General features: G+C 39.8%; 1 protein-coding gene across 1 annotated transcript in view; it reads right to left on the bottom strand.

Annotated features, from left to right (window-relative positions):
- Positions 1–3,713: 3,713 nt before the first annotated feature.
- EXT2 (exostosin glycosyltransferase 2) overlaps positions 3,714–16,833 on the bottom strand; it is a 79,492-nt gene continuing 66,372 nt past the window's right edge. Inside the window, exons 11-14 of the mRNA XM_075713241.1 lie at positions 12,453–12,596; positions 11,781–11,909; positions 10,525–10,607; positions 3,714–4,238 (exon numbers count right to left, since the gene is read on the bottom strand). Coding sequence (XP_075569356.1) covers positions 4,100–4,238; positions 10,525–10,607; positions 11,781–11,909; positions 12,453–12,596 — 495 coding nt within the window. The 3' untranslated portion in view covers positions 3,714–4,099. The remainder of the gene's footprint in view (positions 4,239–10,524; positions 10,608–11,780; positions 11,910–12,452; positions 12,597–16,833) is intronic.

Raw genomic sequence — 16,833 nt, 5'->3', positions numbered from 1 at the left:
CTAATATAACCTTGCAGAATGTTTTTTTTCTTCCTTGAAGTACATGGAGATTGCAAGAACTACCTGTAGTTTACATTTTAGTTTACAACAGAACATGCTTTGCAGCAGTCCTAGTAAAATTTAAACATGCGAGTCTTTAAGAAGAACGATGAAAAAAATTCATACTCACTCTGTCTGGTCTCTGGCTTTAAAATCCATTTTCTCATCAGCACTGTCAATTTTAGTTTTTCCTTCCTGTGCTGTGCTGCAGTCCTGTTACAACAGCAGCTTCCCTGTGAAAGGGCTGGACAGAAGATTTATGTAGTACTAATTAAGCATTTTGAGATCTTTCCTGATCAAAAGGTGCTCTACCTGTGAGAAGTACCCAGGGTACCAGACGCCAATTATGGCAGGCATTCATGCCCAGTCTTGAAGGTATTTTTAACACGAAAATTGCTCACCTAAATCCATTTTCATGTCTCTCAGTATAGTGTTTTTCCAGAGTGCTCAACACTCACCAATACAACCTAAAAGCAAAATGAGTCAGAATTGCTGAGCATCTCTTAAATCCCACCTCACAATTATTTTGACATCTGTATCTCCAAGGCCCTTGAGTTTAAAAGGCCTGTGAATTGATAATTGACAGGGATAAACTAGTTGCTGCAGTAAAGCATATTTGAGCCACACCAGCAGAAGAACGATGGGCGGCAGGACATTCAAGAGCAAGAGCTGGAGATGGCAGGAGAGAGTAATTCAGAACATTAGGGCTCGAATTGGCATGTCCTGTAATGAGATAGTGGAGCTGTGAGGAAGAAAAGAGTCAACACATTGTAGGGAGAGTTGGTGATACTAAAAATGTAAGACTCGCCACGACTGGCAGGGCAAGCACTGCAGCACATCACCCTTGCTATGCATAAGTAGCAAGGTGTGTCGTGCACACACGCTGCCCTTTTACAGCATGCTCTCCAGGGACCGTGTTGCAGCACTTCTGAAATCAAGGAGCTGCCACCACACTGAATTCCACCATCTCAATGACTCAGCCAATGCTCTTTTCTCAAAAGCACAATTCTTCAACATTTGCTGTCTCTCTTCACAAAAAGAGAAAGGATCTGTTCCCTATTTCTCCAAGACAAATGCTACTGTCAAATCTTGGCAGAAAATTAGAGTAACAACTACTCTCTCCAAAAAGGTGACTGGGATGAATTCGTGCAGAGCAAACTCTACTTCAAAGACAACCATCCAACTCCAGTTATGGGAAACACAAAATACTCACAGATCTAGAGCACACTGTGGATATTCAAGTTTAACACAGATTTATGTAACAAAACAGCCTGTCACTGCAATTCTCCCTTCTAAATGCATCCATATTTTCTCATGCTGCTCCAGAAGTGAAATACAACAAATACTCCTCTGGATTTGCTTTTTAATATACCAACTTTAACCTTTTTTTGATAACATACATTCCATGAAAAGTTAACAATTATCTTAATTTAAAGATTGACAAGAAACCCATTCCAAATCAGACATACAGGTACATCTTATCCTTACAGATTTTGCATCAAGAACTTCACAATTACAAACGTTGAGGGGAAGTAGGCCATTTTACAAAATTTTTTTTTACAGTCCAATTTTCTCCATGGCACAAAACAGACAAATGACCACCTGAATGAGATGGCTCTATAAAAGCAACTGTAAAATGCCAAAGGACCAAACACGACTGATACAGGTCACTGGGCATTTTGTGGAAGGGGAATCCACTCAGATACTTTGGGATACAGGCACAAGGACCTGTTGCCTTTGACTGACCTGAAACTATAGATCAGTTTAGGAGGGCTGGTTAGTCTATCTTCACCTAAAAATATTCCACCAACTATTTGAAATCCTCCATGTCTTTTAAGACTCTGTGCAAAAGTCCTGGCTACTGAGAAAGAACGAAGAAATCACAGCAGCTTCACAACTCTGCACAAGGAAGATGTTACAAATTCAATTATACTGCTACGGCCTGCCAAGCTGAGATCAGCCCCAAAAGAATGGCCAAAACTGAAGCGACTACTACACTGTCACAGCTACCCTTTTAAAGCAAACTTTTCAAGGGAAATATGCTGGTATTTCCGGATGTTCAAGCACCAGGACATAAATCAACAGGAAGATTCAGAAAGTTCATGTGAATGAACCTGAGAGGTTGCAAAGGAGAAATAGTGAGTGACAAACCTTCCTCTATCTTGTGATACCCGCTGTGCAGACAGCAGTTGTTGTCACTGCAACAGCTATCCTTCTAGCTCCCCAATACCCCCGCTCCCACAGCAACTCAGGAATGAAACAAAGACTGCAGTGAAAAACATTTACTAGTAATTAAACGTTCCCAGAGAATTGGACGATACAGTTTACAGGCACATCCCAGGGGAGTTATGAAGTGAAGCATCCCTTCAGAGCTATTGTTCCAATATGATTTTCATTCATAGCACATCCACTGCATTGGGCAATAAGATAAGCCTTAGTGGGGGTGAGACAAATAGGAGCAGATGTTTCCTGTTTCTAGCCTGACTTTCATTTGGTTTCTGTCATTGCTGCCTATCCAGCTTAGGAGAGGGGGTGAACCGTGATGCCTAACACTTGTCCTATTGTTTGGGGTTTGGCAAGATCTGAGAAACAAGGTTGCTCATAGTGTAACAGAAAAACAGCCCATCCAGTAGGATGTCTCTGTAACTGGCAGCAATGGAGGTTTCAAAAGACAGTCAAATCGCCCACAGTGATATCAGTCAATTACCAGGTCTGGTAACAAACATTTTATCAGTGGAGGTGGAACAGGGATTCCTTTCTCAGCCTAACTAGGGATCATCTTTAATACTGAAGGGCAAGAAGTAACAGTCCAGGCAATTTTATTTCTAATTTTGCTGCATTAAGTTTTCTAATTCAGGTTAATTTCAGTATTGGGAAATAATTCCAACTCTTGTGAGAAATGTAAAGCTTTTCCAAAAGCCTTCCTAAGCTGTATGTTTCAGTGGCAGCCTGTGGCAATGGGTTCCTTAGTTAAATTTCAAGCAAAGACCCAGCAGTTCTTCCAACAAAGGTAATTTATAGGAGTTTGTATGTGTACGTTAATAGCATCTTGCACATAAACATATCTCTGCGCATTGAAGCTGTAACTGGGATTTCCTGTAAACTGAAGTGTTTTACAAATCAGTACTACAACACGCTGCTTGCTGAAGAGGATTCAGATGTGAAAACCTTACTTCATAGCTGTTGTTCCAATGTATGGCTACAATGTAAAACTGTAACCTAACTGTTCTGTTTTGATAATGAAAAGCAAAAATAAAGTAAGACTGAAAGGTACATCTTTTTTTGTACAATACAACTGATTTTGACACAGAGTCACAGTCTCTTGCATGGACACAGCAGAAAACCTGAGATTTACGCAGGAAGAAATGCAGCAGTTTGAGTTCCGCCCTGCAGGTCTCTGCCTTGAAGGAGACCATCCTCCCAGCTGCTGTGCGTCTCAATTCACATAAAAATAATTTAAGTAAAACAAAATGCTTTGCCCTTTAAACTATGAGACAATACACAGATTTTTGTTGCTGATGATGTAAAAAAATAAACCTTTGTCTCAGTAGGCAGAAAAAAATGTTTGTTACACAGTTAGGCCAACAATTAATCTCAAAAGACAGAGGCCTACCAACCACACAGGCAATAAGCTCCTCCCAAAAGACAGCAGCTATACATTGCAGACAGTTGCTTTGAATGGATGGATGCTTACAAACCAGAGAACTGCAGCACATTTGACAGAAGAGGTCAGTCATGCCAGTCAGACCACAGAGAGCGAGATTCTGGTTTTATTCTTCCAGGTGCCCAGCCTCCTTTGGAGAAAAGTGTGTGTTCGACATTTCTGGGAGGACCCATGAATAGATTCAATCCTCTGTGAGCAAGAGAGAAGCAGTTGTTCAGCTTTCCATTACATCTTTGTGCAATGTAAAGGGAAGACAACATACCAGAATACAACATTAATTCCCATCTCCCTCAGATGTAACCCATTCTCTAGCGGATGTTTCTTCAGGGCCTTGTATTCCACATAGCACCTTTTCAGCCATTGTTTTCATCACTCAGGTTTGTCTCACAGCTGCCTTTACAAGCTGCCAATATTGGGAAAGCTCTTCAGTTTCTCAGGAAAGTCATCTTTGTACAGGACAGGGTCAGCACGGTGCTCCACCACTTTCAGAGGCATGGTCCCAAAGACAGAGGCAAACTTATTGATGCATTCAGATCTGGTGAAAGGGAAAGCAGTGTAATTAAGAACCCAAACAACTGGGTTGGCTACCAGCTCCCACACCAACATAACTGGTAGAAACCTCCCCTCTTGCGCTTGGCAGTACTTCAGCCATGCTGGCTACTAGTAAATAAAAAGACAGCCTCACTGCAGAGAGAACTGAAAAGAAGCTGGTGTTCTTTGATTTATCCATTTAATCACAGAGACGAGAGCAAGGGGATGCTGGCAGCAGCACATGTGCACATGGAGGTCAAAGCTTCCCTTCTCCCTCCCCCTGGAATTCCAGTCATTCTTAAAGCAATGTACATGCTGTAAACCAGAACAGATTAACTGCCAACATGTCTCTTAAAGGGCCACTGTTGGGTCAGTTTGGCTCATAATGAAGGTTTTGCAAAAACCAAGCCTTTGTGAAAATCCTGGTTTTTTTCAGGCTTCTTCAGAAGCTCTATCTTTTCCCACAAAAATAAACATGCCTCGCATAGGCAGCACTGATTGTACTGTAAGTTAAAAGTGAAGCTGAAAAACCCCTATAAAATGAAACCAACTAGTTTATTTTCCTTGTCTAAATAAAGAGATATTGAGCAGTAAGGCATCACATTAGCACAAAAAAGATCGGACCATTGATGACTCTTTCAGTTTTAATAATCTCAGGTGTCAGTAATGCTGTGGAAGGGAACAGCCATGTGCTTCAGAAGGCAAGCAAACAGATGTTTAACCTTACATCGCTCCTTTAACTCTTTCACTGAAAGGCACAGTACCTGTGGAAGCAAGGCAGGGAAAATTTGGCTCATCTTACCCCTGCCAGCACTTAGCTAATATTAGCTGTGTACTTTATAAAACAGCTTTTAAGAACTTCAGACACCAAGAATCATGACAACAGTCCCCAACACATAACATAACAGACAGCTGCAAGAAAACAGGTCACATTTCTTTTGCCATTCAAAAGGGAAAACGAAAAAGAAATGAGTACTTTGACTCAGCTACAGAGGCTGACGTGCTGCAGGCGGTCCCAGAGCAGGTCTCTCGCTCTCCAACCACCGCACCCTCTCTCGACCCCTTCGAAGCATTAGGGGGTCACTACAGCTCCGGATAATTTTCTTCAACAGACCCGGTCAATCACACCAACTGAGCGTGACAGTTTCGTGATGGGGACTGCTCAACACTGCCCCAAACACTCTTTTGAAGTAGATGGGACAGCAAGACTGGTTTTCAAAATTAATTCCTCAGCCTCTGAGCCATCCCATGGCTCCCTCCTTAACTACAGTAAATGACTGGAAAACACAAACCCCAGGTTGTTAAAGTGCTACATCTCCACATAGCTGTTTCATATTTCAGGCCATTTTCTGGCCTGAGAAAAGTGTCAGAAAATGACTTCATATGGGTGATACTTGAATAAAATATTTATACAGGTAAATGCAAATATTTCACTTTCTGCTACCTTCTCATGCCTTCGTACTTCCTCCTACCTCCAGATTAAAATGTTTGTACTAGGAAACAAATGAAAAATAATTCAGAGTGTAAGAGGAAACCATGTGCAGTGGGAAGCAACCTCTAGACCTGGCACAAGCACAATTTGCTCCAGGGTAGCACAGATCTGAAACAGCAAAGGAGCCATCAGTCAGGACTGAAGCAGAGAGACCCAAGTAGCTGTTCAACATCTGCAATAACAAGGTGAACCATCGGGAGGGTGAGCTTTGGGCCCTGGGCACAGAAAGGTTCAATAACACAGAGCACAGGAACTGAGTGTTTTATCCAGGAACACTAAGCAGTTTCTGCTGCCTCTGTGAGATGCCCAACATGAGATACTTTAAAGACATCTGATTTTCAGATAACGTCAGACTTCCAAATCATGTGTTACTTCTGAGAAACGTGGCTAACTGTAATCCAAGTTGTGTGTATCGGAGAAGTCTCGTGGCAGGAAAAGCACAAATGTTACAGGCGAAGAGGTAGATGCACTGGGAGATGTGCATGCGAGAAGTTTGCACAGCTGCTGGCCCTCACTGGTTTCTGGAATACAAGAATACTTCTAGTCTACTGGTTCAAATCCTGCCTCTGCCAGTAATGACTGAGAGACATTGTAATGTAACAGCTGCTTGGTGGCCGGTGTGAAATGAATTCGTTATCTCAGCCTGCTGCCTGGTAGGCAGGTGTCCACATCAGATCAGCCATTGTCACAACCCCAACTAAGTAGCACCCTCAGAGCAAAAGACAAAACTAAATGGATAGTGGAGACAAAATTGGCCTCTTCCCTCCAGAGGTTATACTCCCAAATCAAAGATGAAGTCTTATGAGAAAATATCAAGATGGAATCCTACAGCCAAATTTATTCTGGTGGCAAGACCATTCAAGCATACCAGTACAATATCTTTAACCACCAAGAAACTGCTTCATTGTTAAAGAAATGAAAAAATGAAAAATGGAAAAAAAAAAAAATCAGTATGTTCTAATCACTCTGGCTGAATCAGAAAAGTTAATCCTCAGGAAACATCAAATTCAAAGATCAGAAATAGGCTTTTTTTAGATGAGAGAAATGTCATACACAAGCCACAAAATGTGTTCAAAGGGAAGTCGCCTCTTTCAAAAAATTTCATCTCTTGCACTGAACTAAATCACTTCAATTCCAAAGCCGTTGCCACTTTTGGACAATATAAACCAGAAAGGATATCTAGAACATTAAATATTCAAAGCTAGGTAGCCAAGAGAATGTAACATGTCATCTTAATATGGAGGGAAGGTGTTTTTCTTGGCTGTGCTGATAGTTTTGCAGATTTGTTCTAACAGAGGCATGTTTGCTTCTAAGAATTATTCTTTTTCTCCCTTGCTCTGCTGACAACGTGGAGTTGTGCTCAACAAGGAATTAAGATTGTGTGAACCAAGAAATTGAGAGCCCTGCTGCTCCTGGAAGACCAGGTGAACTTCATGTCTGTTAAGGTCTCTCTTAATCAGCTTCCTGTCCCTTATAACCCAAATATTTTTTGGCAGGTTAACTCTACACCTGCAGCCTTTGGCCAACTGTTACCTGGTCAGTTTGCCTCTTAAGGGAATGGCTTCTTATTTTGACTCTAAGAAATACTTAAATGTCCTAAATAAGACACTGCTGTTAATGTTGCTGCAGAATCAGCTCAGCCCTTTGTTGTATTTACTGTACAGGCAGTTGCCCTCTAGGCTGCATTTTACAGAGTTCTCCATTCTGAGCACCAGATGCAAAGATGCTAAAGGCAGAAAACTTGTTGCTACTTAAACAGCACCTGTAAATACAGGGATTATGAGATCTTCCTACAGCTTCTTCTGTGACCTCATGTAAAGGGTAACCTAGGGCAAGAAGGGGATTCTTGGTTCAAAGCTTTCTTTAGTTAATGTATTTTAATGATGCAGCTTGATAAATAAGACTTCAGTCCCCAGGGTTGTCTCAGAGAAATTACACAGCAGGAAGAATAGCAGTGTTGGCTTTCCCATGATTTGCTGGAAATATCCTTCAGTATTTGTAAAAAAAAAAAAAAAAAAAAAAAAAAAAATCTCTTAAGAGACACAGTTCAACTGTACCATCTTTCATTTGTCTCTGCTGAGACTGTCAAAAAGCCCAATGGAACTGGGCAGTTACATGTCTCTCCTGGACAGATCTCCACAACTGACTTCTCAAACCTTTTACACTCACAAAACAATCATCAGGCAGTTGCTGGGCATCTCTCTGCTATTTCTGAATCAGAAACCTAACACTAAGTGTTGTGCATGCCCACGACAACCCTGATAAACTATTTGTTTCACAAACAGTAGGTCGATCCCCGTATACCCAAGGCAAGGAATTAGCTTGGACTACCTGCTCACTATTTCTGAATGCCAGAAACCAGGGAGTCAGGCACTTTGGGAAGCTGCAAGTGAAGCTGATAATAGCTCTTTGCCTGATACCCCAGGTATTGTTCTTGGTACCCAACACTGTAAAGTTATCTGTACAAAGTTATTCTTTTATAATATGACAAGGATTCCCTGATGCATGAACTTTTTCCATTCAGCTTCTCTCCTGACCCTGAAAACAGCTAGTGCATAAACATATTTATATATATGAGCCATAAGAACCTTACTCACTGCTAAGTTAGGAAAATTTGCTCCAGGAGTTGCTATCATTTATTATCCATTTAAAATTAATAGCTAGTTTAGAAGACTCAAAAAAATAAACCCTTTCAGATTTTCAAATAACTCTCTTATATTGAAGGTAGGTAATGACAACACAGGGCAAGAAAGTATTAGGTGTAGCATTCAGTTTCAGTATGATATTAATGATGATCAAAACGAAACCTGAATACACCCAAACTGTATATACCCCAGATCTTCTCCTGCACCCAGACTCCATCCCAGCATGTACTCCTTTGGCTGGGTAAATAAAGGTTATGTGGATTTGCAGTCAATGTAACATTTCCCAAACCCAGTTATCTCCACTGTTGATAACTACAGAGAAGCAAAGCAACAGTTTAAACATGTTCTCAATAAACTGTCAATGATACTTTACTCTGAGGATACAAGAATTGCTATAGACATGGAAACATGACCTTTACCCTGCGTCATAATGCACTCTGGAGCAAAAAGCAGTTTTTCATCTTCTGTTTTTATAGTGTTTACCTTAATGAGAACCTAGTTCACGACCAAAATTCCTACGTGCTGTTGTAATGCTACCAGTATGATCACAGGAAAGCTCAACTGGCTTCAGGTAGTCCATCCTGTAAGCCAGTGCAGAGCTGTCAGACACAGGACAACCTCTTGTGCTTCCCCTTCAGCTAACATTTAAGATCTACAAAGCTTCCAGACCCTTCCTTAAGTTTTCTGCAGAGTCATTTTTACCATCTTCATAGGGTATGTTTTACTTCTGAGTTGCATACTCCTTTTTTTAATCCAGCCTTATTATACATCCAGTCTATCTACTTTGTCACTAACCTTGGCAGTTACGCTCTTCAATGCCTGGCATGGTGCTTGGTTAATAATCAATTAGCCAAACTATGTATGTGTTTGTGTGTGTTGTGTAATGTGTGTTTACACATCAGACAGACATGTGTATGCACTGTTCTTGTAAGTAAACCCCCAACCTACTAACCAGTTTTGCATTAGTTCGCTGCATATATTACAATATATAAATACCATTTACATTGCTAAAGGCCAGTAAATGGATACAACACTTGAAATGTGCTGAGTACTGCAGAGGAGGACAGAAAAAAGCTCACTGTTAAGATGATAACCATGGTAACTGGTAAGATAACCATGTTATGTCTCTCAGTCCAAATCTGAAATGGCCGATTTTAAATGCAGGTCAGATTTTGTCACCTCTTCTGGTGGTCTCTTCCAGCACTATGGCTACCCCTGCTTACCTATCCCATCAATTCTATGGCTGCAAATTATTTTTCCCAAACTTTGCAGGAGAGATGCAACAGCCCAAGAAGCCTAAGGTGAAATGCCTTTGTCAGTCCTAGATCTCAGGTTAATTCCACCTAATAACTAATATGTACACTTATTGTCAGATAGCCCTTTTTCAAACATGGGAGTTGAACAGCTTTGTAAAAGTAAAGAAACTTTCCATTATTTTACACATTCAGGAGCCAAGGCAGAGGGAAGTTTAGTGTCTTGGATGAGGTTGGGAAGCCACTTTACTGTAAAGCAGGGAATGCAACTATTAGACTTACCAACTTTCAGTATTTCACTCTAAACATTCACTGCCTTTCCAAGCACCAACTTCATTTCAAAATTAAGTTCTCACAAAAATATAACAATGCTACCATTGTTAAAAAATGTGATGTGCAATTATGCAGGCAAATGCCCTTCATTAGCAGAAGCAATGTGCTTCACAATCTTTGCAGGAAAGACAATGTACAAACATCAGTTCAAATAACATTATTAATAATTTATATCCTTGTTACTTTGGTAAGCTAGCAAATGTCTGGTTTAAAAAAAAAAATCTCATACTCACTACAGTTGATGTTCCACAGTAAAACAGAAATCTGGTATCACTGAAAGTACTGCCAACAACCTGAATTTCATATAAGTGTCCTACATGCTTTACAGCAAAGCTGCTAAAAATTGTGCCCTTCTAAAGTCCTTCCTTGTAGTAGTCCACTTTTCACTGTCACATCATCCGTTGTAGAAATGACTTATGCTGATCACATCCATGTGACATTCTTTCAAAATTAGTAATTTACAGAAATACAGTCAGTGAGCATTTTTGATCCTAATTTAATGAGACACAGGATAAGATTCTAGGGATCAGAACAAGGCAATCAGAGGAATAAAGGGTGGTCACTCACCTTTCCACCATGTGTGTCTGGTCCAGTGATAACCCATCAATTGCTGTGCATTCTGGACATTTGAACTTCTTTCGTGGGGTCACCTGCAGAAAGGCATGCCAGATATCATCAGATATCTACAGAAGGGACATTAATCTCCTTGCACAGAGAGCAGTGCAATACCTCTGAACATGCCTGCAGTGTAAGCTGAGCTGTCTCAAAAAGGGGGGAGAAGCCACTCCATTCCTACATTCAGCTCCATCTGGCCCGGCTGACTGCAAAATTCACAGGGGCCCAATAAAAACTGCTTGGAGGGGTTTTTCCTTCTGTAACTGAAAAGAAGTGGCGATGACAAGCTCCTTAATTCCTGTTTAATGACTGTTTTCTCACTGCCAAGGTCCCTGTATAAACACCATTTGTTCTTGCAGCCATAACAGCGATGAAATATAGCTTCCCATACTTCACCGTAACGTTAATCCAACAGACGCTCTTTTGCTCACTCCAGTTAATAGCTGACTGGCAAACTCTGCAAGACTCTCCGAATCTCACAGAGGTGCCAAACTACTCTGCTGTGCCCTCATACAGCTCAAAAACTTTTTCAGCAAAGACACACACTTTATCTTCTAAAGACTTTTCTAGAAAATGCAGCCACCAGTCCCAGTAAATGATGATGGACAGATGGGAAAATGGACCCTGCTAATTGAAGTAACGCCTGGTGGCCTCTAAATCTCATTCCAAGTTGACACACTTTGAAATGAATGTACAAAGTGAATGTCCAGACCTGAAAACGTGTCGAAACATGTCAGGAAATTAATTCAGGGATAAAAAGTTCATTTAAAGCTGATCTTGCAATTAACATTCTTGCAATTAACATTCCTATAAATCAGCTGTTGCCAGGCTATGACAGAGCGAGCTGTGGACAGTTGGCAATTTCTTTCCTCTAGTGATCTCAAATAGTTAAAATATATGTATGTGGGCATGTATATACACACACACACATATATAGCTATCATTTAAATTACCTTTTTCATACCTCAAGTAGATGGCTGAACTAACCACCAGAAACAAATGGTAAAAAACAATTCTCTGTTCCCAGTTAGCATAAAAGTTTTACTAAAAGGGCTTTTCTACCATGGAAGGAGAGCAAGACACCATACCACAGGTAAATGAGAGAAAAAGAAAGATTAAGTAATGTATTGAAGCCTACTAAATAAATATATATGAGTATGTACATCATGTTTTTAAACTTTTAAAGCTAACCTGCAGAAAAGTCCCACCTTAATGACTGATTTGCCAGTGACATTTGCCACTAGAAAATTCATGGCAATATCTTCACAATTCATATGAGCATCCACCCAATTCTTGATGTCTCCAGGCATTTTGTAGGTGTAAAGATAGTTGAAATACTGCAGGACAGAGGGGGGGAGAGAGAGAGAAGATAAGTTTAAATACAGATGCAGCAACTATAAGACTCTAAATATTTCAGTCACTGAACTGCAGGCAGCTAAGGATGGATTATGGGCAAACTGTGATACTGCCTTCAGCCAAGGACTACTTTAGCAGATAGAAAATAATTTTTGGGTGCTTAATTGCATAATTACTCCTTCCCTGACCAGCACACAAATTTCTTTACAATCGGTTTTCTTAAACTGCCAGCTACAAAGCTACATTCATTGCAAAATTTGCTACGTAGTTACAGGTCATGCAAACTGGCAACAGTTTTTCTGGAAGTTCATGAAGGTAATGGTTTTATTTTACAGGCAGAGACAAATCAGTTGTTTTCAGAGCAACTGAAAGAGGCTTAGGGAAAGTTTGCAACTGGTTCTCTAGTTGTTGTAGCAAATGCAATCATGGCACCACAAAACACTCACAGAACAATGACAGAAACACATATAGCTCTTTAAAAAAGGTTCATGTTGCACATTAGCATACTACAAGTTGTATATTACCTTGTGATAAAATGCTGCCCCAGTGAGCACCATTGAGACTTCATTGGTCCATTCTGATTCATATTTCCATTTGTTCATCTCATGGTCCCAAAGATGCAGGCGGCCTGGATACCCAACCAACCTGTCAGGGAACTCACGCCAAACCTGAAGAGAAAAAGATGTGACACACTGCTAACCAAGCCTGCACAGCAAGCAAACACAAATGTGCAGATGCAACACATCTGCTTTGGGAGGGTAGAGTTACAGTGGTGCAAAGACCACTTCAATTCTTTTAAGTCCCAGTTCTTGGAATAGGAAGCTACCTGGAAGAAGTACAAAAAAGCCCAAGCTTCCTTTGGAAGGACCCTACAACTCAGGGAAGCCATACCCCCAGAGCAAAAAGCCAATAAAGCAATACTAACTTCCTTGTTGTAGAGAAATACAACCAACTATTCAAAAAGATTTTTACACTAACTAAAACCAAGCATGATTAGAATGGAACTTTTGATGTTAACTTCAGTAGATATGGCTACAACCTAACTACTTTCACAGCTGGCTTTGGATCTAACCAACCTGCTTCCTTTGATAGGAACAGGCTTAAAACAGGCTTATATTTTAATATTTCTGATATTCTTTAGTGGGTGCTTGGATAGATCTACTGCTACGTGGAAGGCCTCTTTGCCCTTGACTTGTTCCAGACAGCTGGATACAATCAAGATACCATCCTTGTCACTCCATACATTATTTTGTAGCTGACTACAGGATCAAACACAGTAGACAAGAACAAGGAGAAGGGCATCATTAACACAACCCCAGTTCTCCACACTGCTGGCCACATTAAATAATGGACAATTTTTATGCTAGGAAAAAAGGGAGAAAGGATTATAATTATTTAGAAGGGTCCGAATGCTATTTGTTTGCTAAATACACAGTTTGTCTTTTTGCTGATCAATAATGAAGTTAGTATTTATCTGCACTATTTGCAGACAAATTATTCAAAATTTGTCCTTTAATCCAAATAACTGCTAGGTTTGTTGGAAGAAGACGAGTCTTGACTCTCCTACACACACAGTGTTAGGGTCACAAGAGTTTTTTGTTTCGGGTTGGTAGTGTATGAATAAACACATACCCAAATTTCATTGTGTATGCAAGATCAACAACAACAAAAAATATCTCATAAATCCCCAATGGTCACTTCACTAGCGAACCTCTTTTCTCTGTACAAAAGCCAAGGGAATCCTATAGTTGAATTTGCAGTAAAGAAAGTGTTATCTGGAATTCCAACATCCTGCAAACCTCACCTCATCAGCAGTTTATTTTGGGCACTTTTTATGTGCCAGTATGTTTCAGTTGGGAGGCCTGGACTATAAGGACTCTATACAAGTATTCTGTCTAAGTAAATATGACAAAACAATCAGCTTTAAATTACTGCTTCTGTATCTACATTTCTGTGATTCTGCATTACTATATACCTTTTCATCTATACATCTCAACACATTTTATTGCTGTCAGTTAATATAGCTTCAGAATCCCATGATGAGAGCAGTTGTTATTTCAAACATACAGATGAGGAAACCTGCCAAAAATCATACAGAAAACAAGAATGGGAACCAGATCTTCTGACTCCCCGACTTGTGCTTTATCCAGAAATCAATCTTTCTAGACAGTTCCAGGGCACAAGTACTGGGATAGTATTTAGATAGGACAATGCTCTAACAGAGGGCTCTTGAAAGCCGAGATGATTTGGAACTCAAGGAAGAGAATTCATAGGATATTGTTACATGTTGGTGCCATCAGGTAATTAAAAAAAATACAGATTTTTGGCAGGCAAAGCCAATGAGGGCTTGAGATACCTATTTTAACATGATGTCAGAAACATTAATGAAGAACAAAAAAACAAAGGTATGGCCACTCCCTCTTCCAAAATTTTATTCCTCACTCTCTAGGACTCAAAAAAATTAATGATTTAATTTTAATTTTTTTTTAAACTTGACTATTAAAATGCCCATCTCCCAGATGTTGAAAGGCACCACCACATAAGCTACTGAGGCTCAACAAAGGATTTGACAGAACACTCCAGATCTGCACCGTACTGGGCTAAGAATTCTTGTAGAGGGAATGGCATGCACATTAAAAGCAGCTGAAAGAAAGATTAAATTCAGCTACTGCTTCCCAAGGGACTTCAGTGCCTTCACAACACGGAACTGTAGATTCATATCCCTTCTAGTTTTTGCCCTCAGCATCATCTTCAAGAGTCCAAACGATGTAAAATAAAAGCCAACTATAACGCATGTTACTTATACAGATTTCTTTGTACCACTGTAAAGCTCAACCCCACCCTGACTCTGGCCCCTGAAAATTGTCAGTTTGATGCATCTAAAAAATAACTCGGTTGCTTTAAACAAAGATTCCTTTTAAAATGCTATCAAAGTCAGTCGAAAAGCTTGGCTTTTTCATAATGTTCATCACTAGCTCATTCAATGGTAATTCCTGGAAAGGCTCCAAATCGCTGCACCCAGCTCATTGCCCAAATCCATACATATGTTTTGGGCCAAAATTAATATATACAGCTACTGCTTATAAGGAAGCTTTCAGAATAAAAATAGTGGTAATGATTCTTATACTACTCTCTATTTTGTACTACCGTCCATTTTCTTGTTTGATGGTTGCCTATAATTTATTAGTCTGTTAGGAATACATTCCATTTTAGTCAGTGATCTTATTAGCTTTCTCAGACTAAAGAAGGATAGCCTGATTTAATAGTGGTAAGGGACACATTCAAGGTAAAACATATTGCCAAGTGAAGAGGAGGTATGCTTCTTTGTGGACAATGCTATTCCAATGACTCTGCTAGACAACCCTGAAGATAAATATTTTTGGACGAAGCATCTCCCAGATGAAAAGTCCAATAGAAGTTCTTACCTGGTAGTTGTACTAAAGATCTTGTAAAAGACACCAGGAGAAAACAATAGTAATTTTGTTTCCAAGTCAAGTTCTCCAAGTGGCGTAAACAGCCTAGCTAAAACACCCTCCAGTCTCACCTCTCCACAGTTTCCTCTGGCTCCTAGCCTCAACTATTCTGTGCTGCTGTGCTCTGCGATCAGAACAGCTGCCACAGCTCATTCTCTGTGTAGCCAGAGGACAGAGCAGCACTTCCTTTTCCAGAATATACTCCAACATTATAGTCTAATAAATTTAATGCATAAAAGTCACATGCAACTTCAGGAACTGGATAATTACAACTAGAAAATTTTTAAATTAAATAAACAGAAAAATAATCAGCATTTCCAAAGCTACCATGGCAAATGTAAGAATGAAGCACTGACTATCCTCTGCAAATGAAAGAAAACCCCATCAATCAGTATTCCTTCTCTCCTCCCAGAGCCCCATCCACTCTTACTTCTCCCCTGGTCCTCAAAGAGATGGCTTGTGCTATTATTAAAAAACAAAGCAAAATGTAAGCACAAAGCCCATTAAAAAATAAGCGACACTTCACAGGCACACCATTTGTAAAATAACTTCAATTTGAAGAAGAGCTTTGAATATGGCCAGCAGTTACCCATGGAGAAGTCTTTTGGTAAGCAGAGTTATATTATTCCTTCTATAAAGGAATGCTGAAAAATACATTTTTAACAGTCAAAATGGGTATGGAAGAATTCTTCTTTAGAAGGCATTCAAACTTTATGATGATTTTAGCCTAGTGAAATATGCAATTCATCAGAGAGTTGATTTTTTTTTTTTTTTTTAAAAGAATGCCAGAGACGTGAAGCACTGAAAAACAGCTCTGAGACAAAAAAGATCATCTACTAGCAGGAGACAAAAAGCTTCCAACAGAAAAACCACAAACTTAGCAATGCACCGAACAATATTTTCTATGAACAAAAAACATGCACTCAGAGCAATAATCCCAATTTAGATTATTTCTATTATTGCTGTAATAAAAATACTTTATCTTTGTAAGGACAAAGTGTTGCATAAGTACCTAATAAGAAATCTTCATGAACTTCATACTTGGAAACTGTTATCCCCAACTTTTCAAGGTGACAGAAATGCTAAGCCATCTGTCCCGAGGCCAGCTGACACAGAGGTGGGAACACTACAATGCATGCTTTCAGTCCGGCATTCAAACACCAAACACTTCAGGAGCATCCAATTGTTCTGCTTTAATTTAAGACTATGATAATCTAAATATTCACTCCTGTTCTTGGGTCTCTCCGATACCCCCTCTGTGAACAACAAAGATCAGTAAGCAGGGAAAAAGTTGTCTAGCCCTAACAGTTTTTTTCCCCAGTGCCCCAAGTCACACCTGTGATTTCATCATGTAACTTAACAGAAATACTTTTTTCAAAGTCAGATTTTCATGAGTATTCTTCTGCTACCTTAATACAGCAGCACACAGGGA

This window comes from Pelecanus crispus, chromosome 6 (genome assembly GCF_030463565.1).
Source record: "Pelecanus crispus isolate bPelCri1 chromosome 6, bPelCri1.pri, whole genome shotgun sequence".
NCBI classification, from domain to species: domain Eukaryota; kingdom Metazoa; phylum Chordata; class Aves; order Pelecaniformes; family Pelecanidae; genus Pelecanus; species Pelecanus crispus.
Note: the sequence above shows the minus strand (reverse complement) of the source record. Positions and strands in the feature narration are given on the sequence as shown.